Consider the following 20,195-nt stretch of genomic DNA (forward strand, 5'->3'; position numbering starts at 1 on the left):
AGTGATCTTTGTTGGTCGACTACTCCTAGGGAGGGTAACAATGGTCTTGAATTTCCTCCATTTGTACACAATCTGTCTGACTGTGGATTGGAGGAGTCCAAACTCTTTAGAGATGGTTTTGTAACCTTTTCCAGCCAGATGAGCATCACCAACACTTTTTCTGAGGTCCTCAGAAATCTCCTTTGTTCGTGTAATGATACACTTCTACAAACATGTGTTGTGAAGATCAGACTTTGACAGAGCCCTGTTCTTTAAATAAAACAGGGTGCCCACTCACACCTGATTGTCATCCCATTGATTGAAAACACCTGACTCTAATTTCACCTTCAAATTAACTGCTAATCCTAGAGGTTCACATACTTTTGCCACATACAAATATGTAATATTGGATAATTTTCCTCAATAAATAAATGACCAAGTATAATATTTTTGTCTAATTTGTTTAACCAGGTTCTCTTTATCTACTTTTAGGACTTGTGTGAAAATCTGATGATGTTTTAGATCATATTTATGCAGAAATATAGAAAATTCTAAAGGGTTCACAAACTTTCAAGCACCACTGTAGTTAATTGTTTCATTGGTTTAGTTTATTTGGTTGATTACTTTTTCACATAGGGCCAGGTAGGGTTGGGTAATATTTTTCCATCAATAAATGAAATCATCATTTGAAAACTGCATTTTGTGTTTATTTGGGCTGTCTTTGTCTAATATTAAAATTAGTTTGATGACACGAAACATTTAAGTGTGACAAATCAAAGTTTGTACACCCCTACTCATTCATAGGTTTTTCTGTATGTTGACTATTTTCTATATTGTAGAACAATACTGAAGATATTAAAACTATAAAATAACAAATGGAACATATGTGCCCTTACAGAAAAAACACATGAATTTCCCATGTATTTCACATGTGATCACATGTTACTGCATGTGGTAACATGTGGAATACATGGTATCAGATTTTGTAACATGTGTTACCATGTAGAGCACATGTGTAAAACATGTTACCACATGTGTAAAACATTCCCACATGTGATTCACATAAAATTGGGCCAAAACCACATGTTTCCCATGTGCAAATAACATGTTTCCTATGTGCAAAACACATTTTCCACATATTTCGCATGTGAGAAATTATATGTGAAGTTCATGTGGTTTTTCTGTAAGGGTGGAATTTTGTGGCAAACAAAAAAGTTTTAAAAGAAAATGTTTCATATTTTAGATTCTTCAAAGGAGCCATGATTTAACTTGAGGACAGCTTTGTAGACTATAGAGATCTTGCAGTCACATGACCAGAAAGTACACAACCGCCATCTTGTCGGTCAAAAACACCGCTGAATACTACTGCACTCGTGTACAGAATGGATCAATTTCAACCGACGGACTACACGGCTCATTTTTCTAATGAACAGATAACTAGATATATGTCTAAAATAAACGATCTACAGATTTGTGACCCTTATGGCTTACCGGACAGAGTTTTCACGACCGGATTTTGAACTGCCAGCGGAATACCCAGACGTGTATAATTACCTCATTAACTTTCCCTCGCTGTTCAGTGGTGAAGCACTGCGTGCTTATAAATCTCTGGACAGTTATCTTTACAGAAATTCAGGATTTGTCAGCGACTCAGATGTGGCATCTTGTAAACAAGAATCCTCATTGGATGGGTAAGTCACTTAAGTATTGAGTATAGCACTGACCAGCCGATTATAGAATAGAATAAGGTAATTCCAGCTGTAATTCCAAATCGTCCGTCTTGTTTACATGGATCTGGCGTTGGAGAGATAGAGGCTTAGCAGTGGAGATTTGAGTGGCTGTTTTCTGAGCTTAGTCGACAGGCCGGCTCTACAGCCTCACTTTTGCTTCCGCTCCCGGCACCGCCTCCTTCGCTTTGCCTCCGATAACAATCCACGGAGACCCCGCTGGTCTCGCTATCTCATCCGGAATGTTGTGCATGCGATGGAAATCGCTACAAACTGTCATTTTCTGCTGGAAACCAATGTCCAGTAAGTCCATACGGTTGTAGTGGATATTGAAGTCCGGTACAGACGAACAACACGCAAAAATACACACAAAAAACATAAAAAACGTGCACAGGTAGGGAAAGCTTGTAGCCGCAGCCGTTGTAGTAGAATTGTATATAGTAGGGTTTTCCAGAAGAAAAGGTAGAAGTAAAAGCAGAAGTAGAACCAGAAGTAGAAGTAGAAGGCGGAATATGGCGTTTGACCGACAAGATGGTGTCAGTGTTGCCAGATTGAGCGGTTTTAAGTGCATTTTGGCAGGTTTTGAACATATTTTGGGCTGGAAAACGTCAGCAGTATCTGGCAACACTGGATGGCGTCTGTCACAATCTGGATCGGCTGTGACGTCACATGCAAGTGCTCCATTGGCAGCTTCATGAGGTAGTCACCTGGAATGCTTTTAACAGATGTGCCAGAATATGTACGTGTGTGTGTGTGTGTGTGTGTGTGTGTGTGTGTGTGTGTGTGTGTGTGTATATATATATAAAACAGGCACACAGACAGAAAAACATATTAGCCCATTTTATTCTAAAACTGTATAAACTGTACCTGAGACTCTGAAACATCTTTAAAAAAAAACAAAGCGTCATTACACCAGATATTCACTTTGTTTCGTTTATTACTGTTCACTGCTATTTAAAGCAGTTTTTGTGTAAATATGTTTAATTTAATAATTTTTTGAATACATCATTGCTTTAAAGCATTTCTTTACATGTGCCTAAGATCTGTTCATATCAAACATCAAAATAAATAAAATGTGTGATGTCCGATCATGGCATGGATATTGGTGCCATATGGGATGATTTGAGTATTTCAAAAACTGATCTCCTGGGAATTTCAGTATTCTGTGTAAACTCTAGAGATTGTTGTATTTGAAAATCCCAGGAGACCATCCAATGGTTAGTCACAAAGATCACACTTTTTCCCCCAGAGATCAAACTGGTCTTGCCCTGACAGCCAGAATTGCTGCCTGATTGTTATGCTCATTGTCATCTTTTCCCAATTGTTTTGATTCTAACTTCTGAAAGCCTTGACTGTAAAACCGGTTTGTAGGAACTACACCTATGGCCATCCTTCAGAATGGTGCTTCTGACAAATGATTACTCATACACAGTTACACCATCAGTCAAGATCATGATATCACAGTGAGGAGACTTAATACATTGACAGAAAATAGCAAAACATATAGTTGAGAGGAGAGAGTAAAAAGAGTTTGCTTGGTAAAGCTCTTACTCATTGCCCCAGTCCAGGCGGAGAGTGATGTGGCGCTTGACCTCGCGGCTCTGCTCCTGAGTCATGTGACCCAAGATCAGTTGACGCCGTAGGTCCATCAGCTCGTTCATCACATGCCGCAGCTTCTGGAATAGCTCTACTCTGTTCTTCTGTTTAATGAGAGGACTCAGTGTTGATATAAATACACGAGAACAAAATAATTATATATCACATTCAGGATTCACAACGACAAGGATAAGCTCATCTCATCTCATTATCTCTAGCTGCTTTATCCTTTTCTACAGGGTCGCAGGCAAGCTGGAGCTTGGACTACGGGCGAAAGGCGGGTACACCCTGGACAAGTCGCCAGGTCATCAGAGGGCTGACACATAGACCCAGACAACCATTCACACTCACACCTACGGTCAATTTAGAGTCACCAGTTAACCTAACCTGCATGTCTTTGGACTGTGGGGGAAACCGGAGCACCCGGAGGAAACCCACGCGGACACGGGGAGAACATGCAAACTCAGCCCCGTCTTTCAAATGTAAAAGAGAAAACAATATAAGGTTTCATCTTTTAGGCTTCCTCATCATCCTATCTGTGGTTAACAAATGCTTTAAAGAGGATTGTTGTGATTATTGTGATTTTAAAAAAACTGAGTATAATAGCACCACTAGCGGTTGTACAAAAAAAAAAAAAACCGCAGAATGATATGAAGTGAGGCTGTGGGTTAACTATAAGGAGCCCAGTGGTGTAGTCAGACATACCCTCTGCTGTAGGTTCATGCAGCCAATCAGCAACAGTCATGGCATGTGACTTCACAGCATGACACGCCGGCCCAGGTTAGCGCCAACAGGCTAATTATTCCAGTCCATTTTCGTGATGTTTCCATAGTATGTCACCAGTTGGTGTGTTACAGACTCAGTCACAGTTGTAACGGATGTGAAATGAAGTGGATTAATTACTCTATCATTATCATTATTTTTCCATGAAAATATCTTTGATAGACTGAGCACACATTGTCTAACCAAAGACGTTTGTCGTCTAACAAACGACAAAACTACAAGTTTGGTGTTTTTTTGGTTTGAACAAAAGGGTTACAACTTCTGTGTGTACCGTGTTTATTATTCAGATGAAACACAGGTTAGATTCAAATGCCAAAACTTATATATAAATTTTTAAATTATATATTACTGATATACAGTATATTATTCACTGTGCCCCAAGAAAATTTACCACCAGCCGCCACCATAAATAAATAAATAAATACACAAGTGCATCTCAAACAATCAGAATATTGTGAAAGAGTTCTTTTTTGTAATTTAATTCAAACTTTAATATATTCTGTTTTCATGACAAAGTGAAATATGTCAAGCCTTCTTTTTATTTTGAAGATTATGGCTTATAGCTCATGAAAATAAAAAATCCAGTATGTTAAATTATTAGAATATTTCCTAAGATCAATCAGAAAAGGATTTACAAGACAGAAATGTCCAACTGCTGAAAATTATGTTCATTTATACACTCAGGACTTGGCTGGGGCTCCTTAACATGAATTACTGCATTGATATCATACAGCGACCATTGTATGATAGCCACTATCAGACAAGCTAAATTCCCAAAATCAAGGCCACAAATTGTCCTTAAATGAGATTTTAAACATTTTTGTGAGAAAGCTTTTCATCGTGATTTATGGCTCTTTGACTGGACCAGGATTTCATTTTTTAATGATGTGGAGTTAGCCTGGAAATATTTTCACAATGCTTTGAGTAATATAACAAATAAGCATGCACCTTTTTGTAAATTTAGAGTGAAATGCCAGAACAACCCTTGGTTTTCTTTTGAGTTGTCCAGTCTGCTGAAAGAAAGGGATGTTGCCTGGGCTAAGGCAAGGAGTTCCAAATCTGAAGCAGACTGGCTGATTTTTAGATGGATCTAGGATCATTTTACTTTTCTCGTCAAAAAAAGCCAAATCTGAGTGATACTTTTCTAAAACCAACACTAGTTTGAATGATCCTAAGAAATTTTGGAAAGTAATAAAATCCTCATTTGGGAGTATTACTACAAATAACCTCCCAGCCTATATTGTAAAGGACTCCTGTACTCTGATAAATCAGCTATTCTTAATTGCTTTAATGAACATTTTGTTTCTTCAGGGTCTTTATTTGACTCTCTATATACACATCCAAGGCAGTCAGATGAGCAGAAGGTTTTCAGCTCACTGCCAGCAAATTTTATGGCTCAGACATTCAACTTAACTCCTCTTGTTGTAACAGATTCATAGGGCCTTAAAGAAGTTGGATCTGGATAAATCTGCAGGTCCTGATAAGCTTGAACCTTATTTTTTGAGGTTAGCTGCTGATTTCATTGCAGAACCACTGACTCATATTTTAACCTTTCGATTTCTAAAAATAAAATCCCTACGATATGGAAATCTCCCATTGCTGAAAGGGGGCGATCCCTTAAATGTTAATAATTACAGGCCAATTTCTAAATTATGTGTCTTTGCTAAAGTTCTTGAAAAGTTTGTCAGTGAACAATTTTTAGACACACATAGTCTTCTCACACAGCATCAGTTTTATATAAATAGTACAATAAGTGCAGCTGTTATATTTGTACATGATATTATTGAGGCACTGGACTGTAAAAAATATTGTGCAGCTCTTTTTATCAACTTATCCAAGGCATTTGACACAGTTGATCATGTTATCTTGGTAGATATTCTTCATAAGATTGGCCTATCGGGGTAGGCTGTAAATGGGTTGGCAAACTACTTGTCAGCTAAAACACAATGTGCTTAGCGGGCTGGGTCTTCTTCCTCCCTGTTTTAAAGAGTGTCCTCCAGGGTTCCATTTTAGGACCGTTGCTGTTTACCATTTATATCAATAATCTCTGTGATAACCTGTCTAATGCTGCATACTATTTTTATGCAGATGACAAAGTCATCTACTTTTCATCCCCTTCTGTAGTTCAGCCTCGAGAATATCCGCAGTCTACCTTTGATGTTGTTCAGTTTCATCTGACTCGGCTTAAGCTGGTTTTAAATGCAGACAAATCTAAATTCATTTTATTTTTGAATGGGAAACGGCTGCCATCTATCCTTCCTAAAATTTTAACAGCTCAAGGTGTTGAAATTGAAAGGGTCACATCATAGAAGTACCTAGGTATTATTATTGAGGAGTCCCTGACATTCAAGTTACACATCGACAAACTTGTATTAAAACTGAAACTTAAATTGGGTTTCCTTTTGAGAAATAAATCCTGCTTTTCACTCCAGGCTAGGAAACATCTGTTCTCAGCAAGTTTTTTGCCCTTACTGGACTACGGGGATCTACTTTTTATGAATGCACCTGACCAGTACTTAAAGAAATTGGACACTATTTATAACTGTGCCTTACGTTTTATCACTGGCTGCGGCAATTTGTACATCGTTGTACTCTGTATAAAACAGCAAATTGTCCATCTCTGTCTGTTCACAGACTTTCTCACTGGTTGATGTTTGTTTATAAATCTGTTCTTGGGCTAGCTCTTCCTTATCTTTCTTTATACTTGCGTCTGAAACAAAAATTGACACAGCCTGCATGCTAATAACACGTTACAGATATTAGTCCCTGGAGTGAGAACAGATTTAGGAAAAAAGGCTTTTAAATATGCTGCTCATCTCATCATCTCTAGCCGCTTTATCCTGTTCTACAGGGTCGCAGGCAAGCTGGAGCCTATCCCAGCTGACTACGGGCGAAAGGCGGGGTACACCCTGGACGAGTCGTCAGGTCATCACAGGGCTGAAACACAGACAACCATTCACACTCACATTCACACCTATGGTCAATTTAGAGTCACCAGTTAACCTAACCTGCATGTCTTTGGACTGTGGGGGAAACCGGAGCACCCGGAGGAAACCCACGCGGACACGGGGAAAACATGCAAACTCCGCACAGAAAGGCCCTCGTCGGCCATGGGGCTCGAACACGGACCTTCTTGCTGTGAGGCAACAGCGCTAACCACTACACCACCGTGCTGCCCCATATATACAGTACCAGTCAAAAGTTTGGAAACACCTTCAAATTTGATGTTTTTATTTTTTTTTCCTACATTGTAGAACAATACTGAAGTCATCAAAACTATGAAATAACATATGGAATTATATGGTAAACAAAAAAGTGTTAAAAAAACAGCGTTTCATCTTTTAGATTCTTCAAAGTCGTCACTATTTACCTTGATAACAGCTTTGCACACTATAGAGATCTTGCAGTCACGTGACCAGAAAGTACACAACCGCCATCTTGTCGGTCAAAAACACCGCTGAATACTGCTGCACTCGTGTACAGAATGGATCAATTTCAACCGACGGACTACACGGCTCATTTTTCTAATGAACAGATAACTAGATATATGTCTAAAATAAACGATCTACAGATTTGTGACCCTTATGGCTTACCGGACGGAGTTTTCATGACCGGATTTTGAACTGCCCGTGGAATACCCGGACGTGTATAATTACCTCATTAACTTTCCCTCGCTGTTCAGTGGTGAAGCACTGCATGCTTATAAATCTCTGGACAGTTATCTCTACAGAAATTCAGGATTTGTCAGCGACTCAGATGTGGCATCTTGTAAACAAGAATCCTCATTGGATGGGTAAGTCACTTAAGTATTGAGTATAGCACTGACCAGCCGATTATAGAATAGAATAAGGTAATTCCAAATCGTCCGTGTTGTTTACATGGATCTGGTGTTGGAGAGGTAGAGGCTTGGCAGTGGAGATTTGAGTGGCTGTTTTCTGAGCTTAGTCAACAGGCCGGCTCTGCCTGCAGCCTCGCTTTTGCTTCCGCTCCCGGCACCGCCTCCTTCGCTTTGCTTCTGATAAAAATCCACGGAGACCCCGCTGGTCTCGCTATCTTGTCCGGAATGTTTTTTTTTTTCTCATCCGGAATGTTGTGCATGTGATGGAAATCGCTACAAACCGTCATTTTCTGCTGGAAACCAATGTCCAGTAAGTCCATATGGTTGTAGTGGATATTGAAGTCCGGTACAGACGAACAACACGCAAAAATACACACAAAAAACATAAAAAACGTGCACAGGTAGGGAGAGCTTGTAGCCGCAGCCGTTGTAGTAGAATTGTATATAGTAGGGTTTTCCAGAAGAAAAGGTAGAAGTAAAAGCAGAAGTAGAACCAGAAGTAGAAGTAGAAGGTGGAATATGGCGTTTGACTGACAAGATGGCGTCTGTCACAATCTGGATCGGCTGTGACGTCACATGCAAGTGCTCCATAGGCATTATCTGAACCAACTTCATGAGGTAGTCACCTGGAATGCTTCTCAATTAACAGGTGTGTCTTGTCAAAAATGGAATTTCTTGCCTTCTTAATGCATTTGATACCATCAACCAGTAAAGAGTAAATAATAAAAATATCGTAAATAGCCCTGTTCGACAACTGTAATAATCCATATTATGTCAAGAACCACTCAACTAAGTAAAGAGAAATAACAGTCAGTCATTATTTTAAGACACGAAGTGTTTTTAGTTAATTAAAATAAAGAAAAAACATCGAATTTGAAGGTGTTTCCAAACTTTTGACTGGTACTGTATAAACCCGCGAGTTGGCCTAGTGGTTAGCGTGTCTGCCTCTCGATCGGGAGATCGCAAGTTCTACTTGCAGTTGGGTCATACCAAAGACCATCATAAAAATGGTACCTACTGCCATCTGGCAAGGCATGCTGCAATACAGATGCAAGTGGGGAGTCAAACTCTTGTGGTTACCAGAGGACTAGCCCCTCACTGGAACCCTAGCTATGTAATAGGCGAGAGGCCGAGGGCTACAGAAACGGAGATCGGCGTCGCCTTATGCGGCATATGGTGTGGGAAGGACTTTAGACTTATAGTCAACCCTGCGATGATCTGGCAACTTGTCCAGGGTGTACCCCGCCTCTTGCCCATAGTCAGCTGGGATAGGCTCCAGCTTGCCTGTGACCCTGCACAGGATAAGCGGTTATGGATTTTATATATATATATATATAAAACACAAGTGTAAACTGGTAGCAAGGTTTTTTTTTTGGTTGAATATGAATCCTATACTGTATACAGTATAATACTGTATGTTTAGAACATGCTGTCTGTTCAATCCAAATAATGTATTCATTATCGGTTGCGTCCCTAATTGAAATGCATAAGTTTTATGAAATTCTCTTCCTATGAATTACCCTAAAGAAATAGAGAGAAAGAGAGAGCAGCACAGTGCATTAATCGTGCTTGAAAAGCAGTTACTTTATGCTCAAGGCCCACTTTCTGCTTAAACTGAGTAGCGAGAGATTACGCAATTCATTGTTACCAGGACAACCGAGGTTTCTCCAGACTGAAACCACCCACTCTCTCTCTCTCTCTCCCCCTCTCACACACACACATACACACGCACACCACACATTCATCCACACATAAATGTACACATGTAGGACGCAAGACACAATTAGCAGACTTCAGAGTAGTCATAGAAGACTGTACCACATAAAGCTGTTTCCACAGCACTCCCCATTCCTGCAGTGTGCTGGTGCACTCAGTGATAATCGGATCCTCAAGAGGAACCACCGTCTCACACTGCCTGAAATACACCATATACAGGCTTATTAAAATCCAACCAAACTTGAATTTTCAGACAGCTGAGTGACTCGCTTGATGTCACTTGCAGTCCCAAAGGCCATTCAACATGGACTTTATTTGCTCCAATATTTTTGGTATTGATGAGGCATGCTGCTATAATGAATTATCGAATCATACACTTACCCCCTGTTGGTAACTGTTGCTTTCTTTAAGTGCACATAGTTGGCTGGAAAAATGCCCTGGGGAGAGAATATATTTTTTTCTGAGTATAGTTGCAAGTACTAGCAATGTATATTATGTAACATGGACACAAGTTGGAATCATATCTTAAGTTCTTTGCTCTAGAGACTCGCTGATTTACTGTACAACCTCACTCAAGATCATTACAGGGCAGAAAAAAAAGTTTTACTCTCTCTCAGTATGTCTCTCTCTACTTTTCTGGAACATCATAAAGGATTTTTTTTCCATGAGTAAAATGTGAGCTTATTTGGGCATCCCATGAGGATGAGGGGGAAGCAAAAGATATGAGAGAGAGTAGGAGAGAAAACAGAGTGGGTGAAACAGAGCTACCAGTTGGAGTAGTGTATCTCAGTCTGTTTATGTACATTGAACTTGTTTCTATTTAACTGTCATTTCCTATCTTTTCTTGTAGACCCCTGAGAGATACCCTTTAGTCTGATGTCAACCGTGCCACCTGGCTGCAGAAACAAAGCAAGAGTCTGTAGTGAGGCGTCAGAGTCTATAGATTTAATAACAAGTCAGAATTTGGTCATAAACATATTTGTATTTACTACATACTGTTCAATCAGACACCAGCGAGTGGCCTAGTGGTTTGCATGTCCGCCTTTCAATCAGGAGATCGTGGGTTCTACTCATGGTTGGGTCATACCAAAGACCATCATAAAAATGATACCTACTGCCATCTGGCAAGGCAGGCTGCAATACAGATGCAAGTAGGGAGTCAAACTCTCATGGTTATCAGAGGACTAGCCCTTCACTATAACCCTAGCTATGTGAGAGGGTGAGGGCTATGGAAACGGAGATTGTCGCTGCCACATAGCGTGGGAAGGACTTTGACTTTTGTTCAATCAGACACCTTTCCTGACCAACAGAAGGCAGTTACAGGCAATTAGGAGTAATAATTGGTCTGAGGAGCTCGGTCTTTGAATCATCACAGGCAGTTAGTTAATTATAAAATCAGTGAAGCCAGTTTGCTAACTAAGAATTTAAAAGGCTTTAACAAACATACTGTATGAAGCTTAAACTAAAACAAACTAAAATCTACTTCAAGAGACTAGCTATCTAATGCAAGATATCCAGGTCATGTTCTTACTGAGGAGTTGCCTATAATGGACACCTTTATGTCTTGAACGCACCAACAAGGTTGTAAGCATCAACCGATTCATATGCCTTAAATTTCTCTCAAGTATAGTTTCTAAGAGATACTGTATGTATATATACCTTGTCATTGTAGGCTAAGCCATTGCTTAGCATCATTTAGCCATGGACAGTACGCCAAAAACATTATGGCTCTTCTAAAGGTACACCATTACTGCAAGTGTTAGTTTAGTCAAATAGCACTCCCTGTCTGATAGTGCTAATCCATTATAATAAGAGGATAACATTTTAGCTAATCTCAAATCCATTCCTAAATAAAACTGTTGTTAGATTCTTTAATTAGATTATAAAAGCAGTGCCAGGTTGCTAGGCTACTTGGGTCTTTTTGCAAGCAGGTTGCAGACGCATCTCTTTTTGTTTCCAATCACCAAAAGGGTCTATTGTGTTTTAATAAGGAAAGCTTTCCTTACATGCCACAAATCATGCCAGAGAAGTTGGTTATAATAAATCTGATTCTCTAACACTAAATAAGAATCCTACAAATCTCACCTTTACTGTTGGTCTTTTGGTAGAAAAGCCCCTGTACCAACCTAAAGAACAAATCACAGGGTCATTCAACAGCATGCACTCTAAATCATATTCATAAATCACAGGTTCTGATCTGTGCAAAGGTTTGAAGTGATTGGTTTCATGATTAATGAAGTGACTATAGGTTTTACCATCACATTTCTCCAGGATTTGGACAGTTTCTCCAAGCTCCAGCACCAGGGAATGACTGACCGAACTTCGGAAACTGCCTATCACTGAGACAGAGAGGAAGAGATGGCAATCAATACTGACTCTCTTGAGAGCACAGTGAATAAGCAGTATATGAGAAAAGAGAATGACAGGCAAAAACACTGATACAAAATCCATAGTCCAAAGGTTTTGACGATGGCATAAAGCTTGAAAAGTGCATATTATTTTTGTGGCCTGCTTTCTAGGATGGTCACAATTAGATATGGAAATCTGCAATACAGATCGAAATCTACAATAATAATAATAAAAATATTCTATTACTTTGAATGACACGGCAGGTGAGTGCATCATTTTATAAATGTTGTAGGCAGATATTCTGACAGAAACAAATGATTTGGTTTGTGCAAATATTTTTTCGCAGCGAGTTTATTGGTGCTTTGCATAAGTATTCACGCCCTTGAACTTTTACATATTTTTGTAGTGTGTACAACCCCGATTCCAAAAAAGTTGGGACAAAGTACAAATTGTAAATAAAAACAGAATGGAATGATGTGGAAGTTTCAAAATTCCATATTTTATTCAGAATAGAACATAGATGACATATAAAATGTTTAAACTTTGAAAATGTATCATTTAAAGAGAAAAATTAGGTGATTTTAAATTTCATGACAACAACACATCTCAAAAAAGTTGGGACAAGGCCATGTTTACCACTGTGAGACATCCCCGTTTCTCTTTACAACAGTCTGTAAACGTCTGGGGACTGAGGAGACAAGTAGGCTCAAGTTTAGGGATAGGAATGTTAACCCATTCTTGTCTAATGTAGGATTCTAGTTGCTCAACTGTCTTAGGTCTTTTTTGTTGCATCTTCCATTTTATGATGCACCAAATGTTTTCTATGGGTGAAAGATCTGGACTGCAGGCTGGCCAGTTCAGTACCCGGACCCTTCTTCTATGCAGCCATGATGCTGTAATTGATGCAGTATGTGGTTTGGCATTGTCATGTTGGAAAATGCAAGGTCTTCCCTGAAAGAGACGTCGTCTGGATGGGAGCATATGTTGCTCTAGAACCTGGATATACCTTTCAGCATTGATGGTGTCTTTCCAGATGTGTAAGCTGCCCATGCCACAAGCACTAATGCAACCCCATACCATCAGAGATGCAGGCTTCTGAACTGAGCACTGATAACAACTTGGGTCGTCCTTCTCCTCTTTAGTCCGAATGACACGGTGTCCCTGATTTCCATAAAGAACTTCAAATTTTGATTCGTCTGACCACAGAACAGTTTTCCACTTTGCCACAGTCCATTTTAAATGAGCCTTGGCCCAGAGAAGACGTCTGCGCTTCTGGATCATGTTTAGATATGGCTTCTTCTTTGAACTATAGAGTTTTAGCTGGCAACGGCAGATGGCACGGTGAATTGTGTTCACAGATAATGTTCTCTGGAAATATTCCTGAGCCCATTTTGTGATTTCCAATACAGAAGCATGCCTGTATGTGATGCAGTGCCGTCTAAGGGCCCGAAGATCACGGGCACCCAGTATGGTTTTCCGGCCTTGACCCTTACACACAGAGATTCTTCCAGATTCTCTGAATCTTTTGATGATATTATGCACTGTAGATGATGATATGTTCAAACTCTTTGCAATTTTACACTGTCAAACTCCTTTCTGATATTGCTCCACTATTTGTCGGCGCAGAATTATGGGGATTGGTGAGCCTCTTCCCATCTTTACTTCTGAGAGCTGCTGCCACTCCAAGATGCTCTTTTTATACCCAGTCATGTTAATGACCTATTGCCAATTGACCTAATGAGTTGCAATTTGGTCCTTCAGCTGTTCCTTTTTTGTACCTTTAACTTTTCCAGCCTCTTATTGCCCCTGTCCCAACTTTTTTGAGATGTGTTGCTGTAATGAAATTTCAAATGAGCCAATATTTGGCATGAAATTTCAAAATGTCTCACTTTCGACATTTGATATGTTGTCTATGTTCTATTGTGAATATAATATCAGTTTTTGAGATTTGTAAATTATTGCATTCTGTTTTTATTTACAATTTGTACTTTGTCCCAACTTTTTTGGAATCGGGGTTGTAAAATTATGTCTATCTAGAATTGAAATAGACATCATTGAGATCATGTGTCATGATTCTACACAAAATATCGAACTGGGGGACAGATAAATATATTTTGCGAAATTATTTACGAATAAAAATGAAACATTTTGATTGCATAAGTATTCAAACCATTGCTGTTCTGGTGCAACAAGTTGCCATCAGAAGTCATGTAATTAGTTGAACAGAGTCAACTTGTCTACAATTATAGAACATACCTAAACAAATAGCATCATTAAACCCAAAGAGCTATCAAAACAAGTCCAGGACAAAGTTCTTTATAATTATCAATCAGGGTTTGGTTAAAAAATACTGTATATAGCTGGGTCCAAAAGTCAGAGACCACATTGAGAATCTGTTTTTTTTTTTTAAAAACTGCAAATAAACAAAGTTTTAGAATTTTGAAAATTCTAAACCAAAAAATAAAAAAATAATTTGCTTAAATTAAATAGTGACCTAGAAATTCTGCAACATCTTGAACACTGAATAGTTTATTACATTGAATTTCTAGGTCACTATCTAAATTTAGATAAATTTCTGATGTTGACCATGTTAACTGCTCTGTACAAAAGGTCAGCTTTTCTGCGAGTCTTATCCCTTCCTTTATAAAGCATGTGTACAATGACACAATTTAATCTAATATGGATCATCAGTTTTATACAAACTTGGAGTCTGTAAGCTCAAATGCACACTGTCATTAAAGCAAAAATGGAACACACCAAATACTTAATAACTGAAATTCATGTAAATAATTCTAAGATTTTACTTTTCACTCAGGTTGTTTCTGATAATATCCTTTTTGTGTTAAATTGAAAATGAATGTCAAACAGAAGCATTTTCACTAGTGTTCTCAGACTTTTGGACCCCACTTTACATATCTCGATCTATCTATTCCAAAGGTTGTAATACTCCAAAATATGGAATCGTTTAAGGGGTGAATACTTATGCAAGGCACTGCAGGTAATTCAGTGACACAATCCAGCAGAGTGCCACGTAATTGTTGATATCTTCATTCACACGTCTGCATTCAGTATTACACAAAAGGGGAATTTATTTTAGTTTGTGTACTGACAGACTGTAAACAAATGAAAGTAAAGTTTATTTACTATAAAGAAGTAAAGCCAGTTTACTTAGTTCAAACAAATAAAAATAAAAATAATAAATGCGTATTGCAGGACTCTATTCTCCAAGTTGAAGTGAGCACTTTTGAAATAATCACCATAAGGGGTAACACAAAGCCTGTACATGTACTAAATATCCAAGGTTCTTGATGAACAGTGAAGCACTGACACAACTACAAAGCATGAATCATAAACCATGAATACAAATCAATTGCCTCACAACACAGAAGCTCTACTAAAGGTTGAGGTCTTTCAGAAGTCTCATTGTGTTATGGTCCTGCTTTTCAGGTGGTATGAATTACTTTCTTACCTGTTCTGCATATGCAGTAATCATTTGGTCTTGATACAAAGCTCATGCTCAACCATTAAGACACTGAATTATGTAGTTATAGATTTTTGCCAAATATAATTATAATTATAACTCACTGTTCTCAGCTGCAGAAAGTTATTTTGTAAATTACACCACTGTGGAATATCCACAGTACTTGGAAATGACTACATAGTGTTAGATTAATTCTTAATCCACAAGAATATATATTTTAAATATATGAATATCCGGGCGGCACGGTGGTGTAGTGGTTAGCGCTGTCGCCTCACAGCAAGAAGGTCCTGGGTTCGAGCCCCGGGGCTGGCGAGGGCCTTTCTGTGTGGAGTTTGCATGTTCTCCCCGTGTCCGCGTGGGTTTCCTCCGGGTGCTCTGGTTTCCCCCACAGTCCAAAGACATGCAGGTTAGGTTAACTGGTGACTCTAAATTGACCGTAGGTGTGAATGTGAGTGTGAATGGTTGTCTGTGTCTATGTGTCAGCCCTGTGATGACCTGGCGACTTGTCCAGGGTGTACCCCGCCTTTCGCCCATAGTCAGCTGGGATAGGCTCCAGCTTGCCTGCGACCCTGTAGAAGGATAAAGCGGCTAGAGATAATGAGATGAGATGAGATGAGATATGAATATCCTCTTCACATAACATTTACTTTCTTTCTTTGAATAGCTGTATTGCAGCTACCTATATTTGAATCATATATTCGTACAGTGGCGGCACGGTGGTGTAGTGGTTAGCGCTGTCGCCTCACAGCAAGAAGGTCCGGGTTCGAGCCCCGTGGCCGGCAAAGGCCTTTCTGTGTGGAGTTTGCATGTTCTCCCCGTGTCCGCGTGGGTTTCCTCCGGGTGCTCCGGTTTCCCCCACAGTCCAAAGACATGCAGGTTAGGTTAACTGGTGACTCTAAATTGACCGTAGGTGTGAATGTGAATGGTTGTCTGTGTCTATGTGTCAGCCCTGTGATGACATGGCGACTTGTCCAGGGTGTACCCCGCCTTTCGCCCATAGTCAGCTGGGATAGGCTCCAGCTTGCCTGCGACCCTGTAGAACAGGATAAAGCAGCTAGAGATAATGAGATGAGATGAGATATTCGTACAGTGTCTTGCAAAAATATTCATCCCCTTTGGTGTTTGTCCTGTTCTGTTGCATTACAAGTTGGAATTAAAATGGATTTTTGGAGGGTTAGCACCATTTGGTTTACACAACATGCCTACAACTTTAAAGGTGAAAATTGTTGTTTTATTGTGACACAAACAATAATTAAGATGAAAAAAAAAAACCAGAAATCTGGAGTGTGCATAGGTATTCACCCCCTTTCATATGAAACCCCTAAATAAGAGCTGGTCCAGCCAATTCACTTCATAAGTCACATAATTAGTTGATTAAGATCCACCTGTGTGCAATCAAAGTGTCACATGATCTGTCACATGATGTCTGGATAAATCAACCTGTTCTGGAAGGACCCTGACTCTGCAACACTACTAAGCAAGCAACATGAAAACCAAGGCGCACTCCAAACATGTCAGAGACAAAGCTGTGAAGAAGTATAGATCAGGGTTGTATTATAATAAATATCCCACACTTTGAGTATCCCACAGAGCATCATTAAATCCATTATAGCAAAAGGGAAAGAACATGGCACCACTACAAACCTGACAAGAGAAGACCACCCACCAAAACTCACAGACCGGGCATTAATCAGAGATGCAACAAAGAAACGAAGATAACACTGAAGGAGCTGCAAAGATCTGCAGCGGAGATGGGAGTATCTGTCCATCGGACCACTTTAAGTTGTACACTCCACAGAGCGGGACTTTATGGAAGAGTGGCCAGAAAAAAAAAGTAATTGCTTAAGAAAACAAGTGTGGAGTTTGCCCAACAGCATGTAGCAGACTCCCCAAACACATGGAAGAAGATTCCCTGGTCAAATGAGACTAAAATTTGTATTTTTGGCCATCATAGGAAATGCCATGTGTGGTGCAAACCCAACACCTTGAGAACAGTGAAGCATGGTGGTGGCAGCATCATGTTGTGGGGATATTTTTCATCTGCAGGGACAGGAAAGCTGGTCAGGACTGAAGGAAAGATGGCGCTAACCCCCCAAAAATACATTTTAATTCCAGCTTGTAATGCAACAAAACAGGACAAACACAAAGGGGGATGAATACTTTTGCAAGACACTGTATACGAGTAAAAATAAAGATATCCTCAAGTAAAAGTTCAAGGAATATTTGAGACGATATTTTAATGTATCTGTTATCAGATGTACTTCATACCAAAAAATACCTAAGACAAATGATGAATAGCTTTTCCAATTTATAGTTATAGTACAAGGGTGGAATGGTGGCACAGTAGATAGTGTTGCTGCCTCACAGCTCAATGGTCTCTGGACTGTGTGGAGTTTTCCCTTTTCTCCCCATACTTCCTTTCAAAACCCTTCCCTAAAACATGCCTTCATGCGAATTACCGAATTGCTTGTAAGTGTGAATAAGTGTGTGAATCTGTGTGTGTGCATGGACTGGCAGGTGATTTTTTTTCTGCCTCACAACCAGTGCTCCCAGGATTGACTCTGCATCCTCCATGACCCTGATCAGGATAACTGAAGATAAATGTCATAGTAATAAACCTATACATAATGAAAAACAATGTGCTTTTCCATAACATGGTAACATTACTGTAGCTAAGAATAAGAAAGGTGCTAACAACTACATTTAGCTGAATCATTAATTCAGTGAATCAGTTGTTCATGTTTGTGTGAATGAGTTGCCATATGTTGATGGTGACAGATTTTGAGAATAACACCAATCTGTTATACTGTTTTAGCACACTTTAGTCATGCCACTGGAATCCATTGTGGGAAACATGGGCCAGCTAGCTACATGAGCTAACAGAATTTCACAGATTATTTTAAAGGTAGACTGCCTTTCAGATTTTTCAAGTGTAGGTTAGAAAAATAATTTTCCCTGACACCCAATTATTTTTGTTTAGTAGACCGAAAGCTACTGAATTCGAATCACAGACTTCCAATTTATTAGTTTTTTTTAAAAAAATAGAACAATTAATTCATTTAGGGTCATGTGGCCCTAAATTGTCCGCTATTTTTTCCTGCTTCAACGTGACCCAGTTCAAGATACTACGTCATGCATCATGTGGTGGGCTTTCCCCATTCGCGCAAGGTATTGTGGGATACAAATTTGAAACAGGGGAGAAAACCAGAGGACGTGAGTGTGCAAATGAAACGTGAAAGACCGACTACAGTAACAGAAAGTGAGAAGAAAAGACATGATTTTGCAAAGGAAAGGAAATGCAGGACCAAACTAATAAATCTCAGCAGTCAGTGAGCACCTCAGTGTGATCAGCTGTTTGCTTAGCGACAGAATGATGTAACTGTCAGTGCACGGTCAAGGTAAACCTGTAGATGGCAGTAATGCAACACTGTGGATGCCAGCTGCCATAAAACCCGAAAGAAGAAGAAGAAGAAGGTAAACCTGCGCATGCGCATACGGACTTCCTATGTCTGCTTGTCTGCGTGAAGTGAGCGATTTCATGCACATTATTTGTGAGGGAATCCCTTCAAATTAAATAACTTCCCAGCCACAGAATGGCCTGATATTTTGTGAGATATTACAGAAATAAACATATCACAATGACCAAATTTCAGAGGGAACTCAATTTCACCAATTTTATGAAATCGAAAGGCCGTCTAGCTTTAAATGTGTACACAATTACAATTTGCATAGTTAACATACACTATATGACCAAAGGTATGTGGACACCTGGCCATCACACCCATATGTGGGTCTTCCCTAAACTGTTGCCACAATGTAGAAAATACACAATTGTCTTCATATGCTGTAGAATTAATATTTTCCTTAATTAAGATTGGAACTAAGGGAACCAAACATGATCCAGTATGATAAAAAAAAAATCTTACAAAGTGAGGTTTGCAAGGGGCATTGGCTTATAAGAGGAACTTAAAGAACTTGGTGGCCTTCACATAGTTGGGATCAGAGCACAGATTGAGCCATGATATGGTGCAACTTGAATAGGTAAGCTTAAGAGCCTTGCCCAAAGTCCCCACAGTGATAGCTAGGTAGGGGTGAAGCTTGAATCCCCAACCTTCTGATCAGTAACCCAGAGCCTTAACCACTTAGCCACCACTTCCTTAAATACATTACATGACATTACATGCATTTACCAGATGCTCTTATCCAGCACGATGTACAACAAGACCCTGACATACCCACAGCAGTGGGCAGCCCAGGGTTAGGTACCTTGCTCAAGGGCACTTTAGCCATTCCTGCTGGTCCAGAGAATCAAACTGGCAACCTTTTGGTCCCAAAGCTGATTCCTGAATACTGGGGAGATGCCAGAGACTGAACCGAGGACCTCACCCATTTGGGATGAGTTGGAACACCAATTTCATATCAGGCCTTCAAGTCTCACATCACTGCCTTACCTCTTGTGCTCTTGTGGCTGAATGGACACAAATCTCCATAACCACATTCCATCTAGGGGAAAGCCTTCCCAGAAGAGTGGAGGCTCTTGTAGCAGCAAAGGGGAAACCACTCAATATTAATATCAATGGCTTTGGAATGGGATGTTCAATACTCAGCCACAGAGTGTAACTATTCAATTATTGTTTCCACTGATATTGTTGATGTTAAGTTTCACTGCATCCATTATTAAGATTTTAAATAGTACTTAACTAGTTAGCTCTATTGCTATACTTTA

The 20,195-nt window shown here is 39.5% G+C and overlaps 1 protein-coding gene across 1 annotated transcript in view; it reads right to left on the reverse strand.

The window, feature by feature from the left end:
- LOC132893505 (dedicator of cytokinesis protein 3-like) overlaps positions 1 to 19,972 on the reverse strand; it is a 136,288-nt gene extending 116,316 nt beyond the window's left edge. Inside the window, exons 1-6 of the mRNA XM_060932699.1 lie at positions 19,921 to 19,972; positions 11,895 to 11,978; positions 11,725 to 11,765; positions 10,021 to 10,076; positions 9,742 to 9,838; positions 3,258 to 3,406 (exon numbers count right to left, since the gene is read on the reverse strand). Of these exons, the coding sequence (XP_060788682.1) occupies positions 3,258 to 3,406; positions 9,742 to 9,838; positions 10,021 to 10,076; positions 11,725 to 11,765; positions 11,895 to 11,978; positions 19,921 to 19,972 (479 nt within the window). The remainder of the gene's footprint in view (positions 1 to 3,257; positions 3,407 to 9,741; positions 9,839 to 10,020; positions 10,077 to 11,724; positions 11,766 to 11,894; positions 11,979 to 19,920) is intronic.
- Positions 19,973 to 20,195: the final 223 nt, after the last annotated feature.

Source organism: Neoarius graeffei, chromosome 10, assembly GCF_027579695.1.
Source record: "Neoarius graeffei isolate fNeoGra1 chromosome 10, fNeoGra1.pri, whole genome shotgun sequence".
In the NCBI taxonomy this organism is placed as follows: domain Eukaryota; kingdom Metazoa; phylum Chordata; class Actinopteri; order Siluriformes; family Ariidae; genus Neoarius; species Neoarius graeffei.